At 30.7% G+C, this 2,735-nt stretch overlaps 1 protein-coding gene across 1 annotated transcript in view; it reads left to right on the forward strand.

The window, feature by feature from the left end:
- Nucleotides 1-2,443: 2,443 nt before the first annotated feature.
- Nucleotides 2,444-2,735, forward strand: part of LOC107442036 (phospholipase D1) — a gene marked incomplete in the record, with an annotated part of 73,788 nt that continues 73,496 nt past the window's right edge. The window contains 1 exon segment of the mRNA XM_071180759.1: nt 2,444-2,572. Within this exon segment, the coding sequence (XP_071036860.1) occupies nt 2,559-2,572 (14 nt within the window).

Below are 2,735 nucleotides of genomic sequence, written 5' to 3' on the forward strand. Positions count from 1 at the left end.
AAATGAACAACAACAGTAAACTTAAATATAGCAGTTTTAGAAATCTATGCATTCCACGAGTTTCTTACTAATAAAGTTGAAACCACAGATTTAGGCAGTGATGATTTTACACTTGAGTAGAATTTTAATTCTCTTGGTTGACTGAACATCTTAACGCCGTTTTTCGAAGCTCTGTAGCAAAAGGAAAAAGAAATAGCTTAAGTGCCTTACACTTGAAGCAATGCAATGATTTTAAACTATACACACAATCTTGTCGTGAAGAATTATCTGGGCCTTTGAACAGGCTAATACTAACTTAGATATTTTAAAAGTTTTTAAACTTTTTTTAAAAATCGCTAATTAAGCAAAATTTTTCGACCTAGAAAAAAAATTATAAAAATTATTGCCGTATTCTCAGTTTTTGCAAATTTTCATGAGCCCGGGTAATGCAGTATTGGAGTAAGTTTTTAAATATTAAAAAGTTAGACCGTAAACGCTTTTAATTTTCTGGAAACTGAAGCGCAAAACGCCAATAAGAATATTGACGTTTTGCGCCATTTTCAAAATAAACTTAAACAGCGCTGGCTTTAGATAGGCTAAACTTGACCTAACAGTCATGAGTAACAGTTGCAAACTCACAGCATCTAAAAAAAAAAAAAAGCAAATTTTCATGTTAAGACGTAGCCTTCGAAAAAGTATGTTCGCAAAAGAAATGTATTTTTTACATTTCTTTGCATTACTAAGGAATCCGCTCAGTCGAAGCAGGACATGCAAATTCAGAAATATAATGCTAAAAACAATTTTTATTAAACTGATATGATAGTTAAATAAATACAAAATTAAAAAAATGGAGAGAACTACTTTTAAATGTTCATGTCTTGCGCAATTTTTAGCAAAATTGTTCAAATTTTAAAAAGAAAATCTATAATTAATTAAAAATTTCTCCAGAACTTATGTTTAATTTTATTAAATATCTTTAAACTTAGAACAAGGGAAAAAAACGTAAGATAAAAATTTGTTTTTATAAATACTACCACATTTTCATAAATATGATGTGGTATAGGCAGTGTCTGATTTATCATAAGGCTTAAGAGGCCCAGGCCAAGGGCCTCCTCATTTCTGGGGGACTACTCAGTCTTACAAATAATTTCATTTTATGTTTTTGCTAAAGAATTGTCTATTATAATTTTGAGTCAATGAATATTGAAATAGATATAAGCTAATATTTGCTAGTGAATCGTAATTTACGTATAATTTAAAAACAGTTCATCACTAAACAACAAGTAAATTTTGTTTAAAATAACGACAAGGAAGCTCTTGACAGTTCTGTGTCTAAAGCCCCGTATTTCTAGATCAGGTTCTGAAGCTAAGCTTACTAAATATTATGCAATTTATTGCTAATAACAACTAAAGTAATCGATGCCAGTTACAAGCTTTTTGTCACAGGGTGTTTAAAAGATGCTTGCTTTCATTCATAATTTATTGTCGATCTCTCAAACCTCTGAAAGCTTTAAACTTTATTGATAAGTATGAGAAATCGCGTGACCTAAACAGCTCTGTTTAGTATATATATGTCTGCTAGTATATATAGTCTGTTTAGTATATATAGTCTGTTTAGTATATGTCAAAAACTGAAAATGTTTTCCATTATTGTAGGATAGAGTTTTTATAAGACATGTAACTGTCCGAAAGGTTATTACCTCTCGGATACATTTTCCTTACAACTAAAAAATAACAAGTAAAAATAAATTCTGGATTAATAGAAAGCTCTATCATGATAATATGAGTTCATTAAAAATATGAATACAAAGCTAATATTCATGTCCACAACCGCTTTTCAACGATGTTTGTTTTGTTCTTCTTCTCTTTTCATTTATCTTTATTATTTTCCGTGTTTTCTCTTTTTTCTTTTTAACCTTTTTGTCTTTATATCTACGTATCGACATCCTACTTACCGTACAACTGTTCATTCATCAAGTAATGTTTAATTTCTGGGGGGGGGGGGTTGCCCTCCAAACCCTTTCTTAAATTTGGCATGACTGAAAATAAACAATGATACTCAAAACACACGTTTTTTTATTTTATTCAATTCCTTTGTAACACTAAAAGTTCTCCATTATTATTATTATTTTTTTTGTTGCACTTTTGTTTTTAAGGAAAAAGAGTGTGAGTAAACATTTCACTTTCGATTTTCTTTCGATACGAACCTGATTGACAAACGATTCGTTATTACCCCCCCCCCCTTNCCCCTCCTTTATAAATACCAATCCGACTCTCTTCATCATAAATGTGGTATTTGAACTATTATAACTATGCTTCATTTTTATTTTAATAAAAACGTTTTAATTACTGCACATGTTGCTAAACAGCTCGTTTGTTTACTTTTGCTGTCAATTCTATGAACTATTTGAACATTCCATAAAAACTGATATTTTTTTAAAAATATTTATGCTACAATATTTAGGTTCACTTTTGAAGTGGGACATGGCTGTTTTAGATGGACCCTTAGAAAGCGTTTGAGCGATCTCAAACGACTTCACACACAGCTCACAGTATTCAGGACTCTCCAAACCATAAAGATGCCCGACATCAAGTAAGGAAGCGTATCAAGATAATGGCTGTATTGCAATTTGTAATGACTAGTCAACTCCGTGATCAGCATTTTCAACCCCTTCGGAGTTAGGGGCTCGAAATTATATCTATATCTACATCTATCTATCTATCTATATCTACATCTATCTATCTATCTATATATA

Source organism: Parasteatoda tepidariorum, chromosome 5 (genome assembly GCF_043381705.1).
Source record: "Parasteatoda tepidariorum isolate YZ-2023 chromosome 5, CAS_Ptep_4.0, whole genome shotgun sequence".
In the NCBI taxonomy this organism is placed as follows: domain Eukaryota; kingdom Metazoa; phylum Arthropoda; class Arachnida; order Araneae; family Theridiidae; genus Parasteatoda; species Parasteatoda tepidariorum.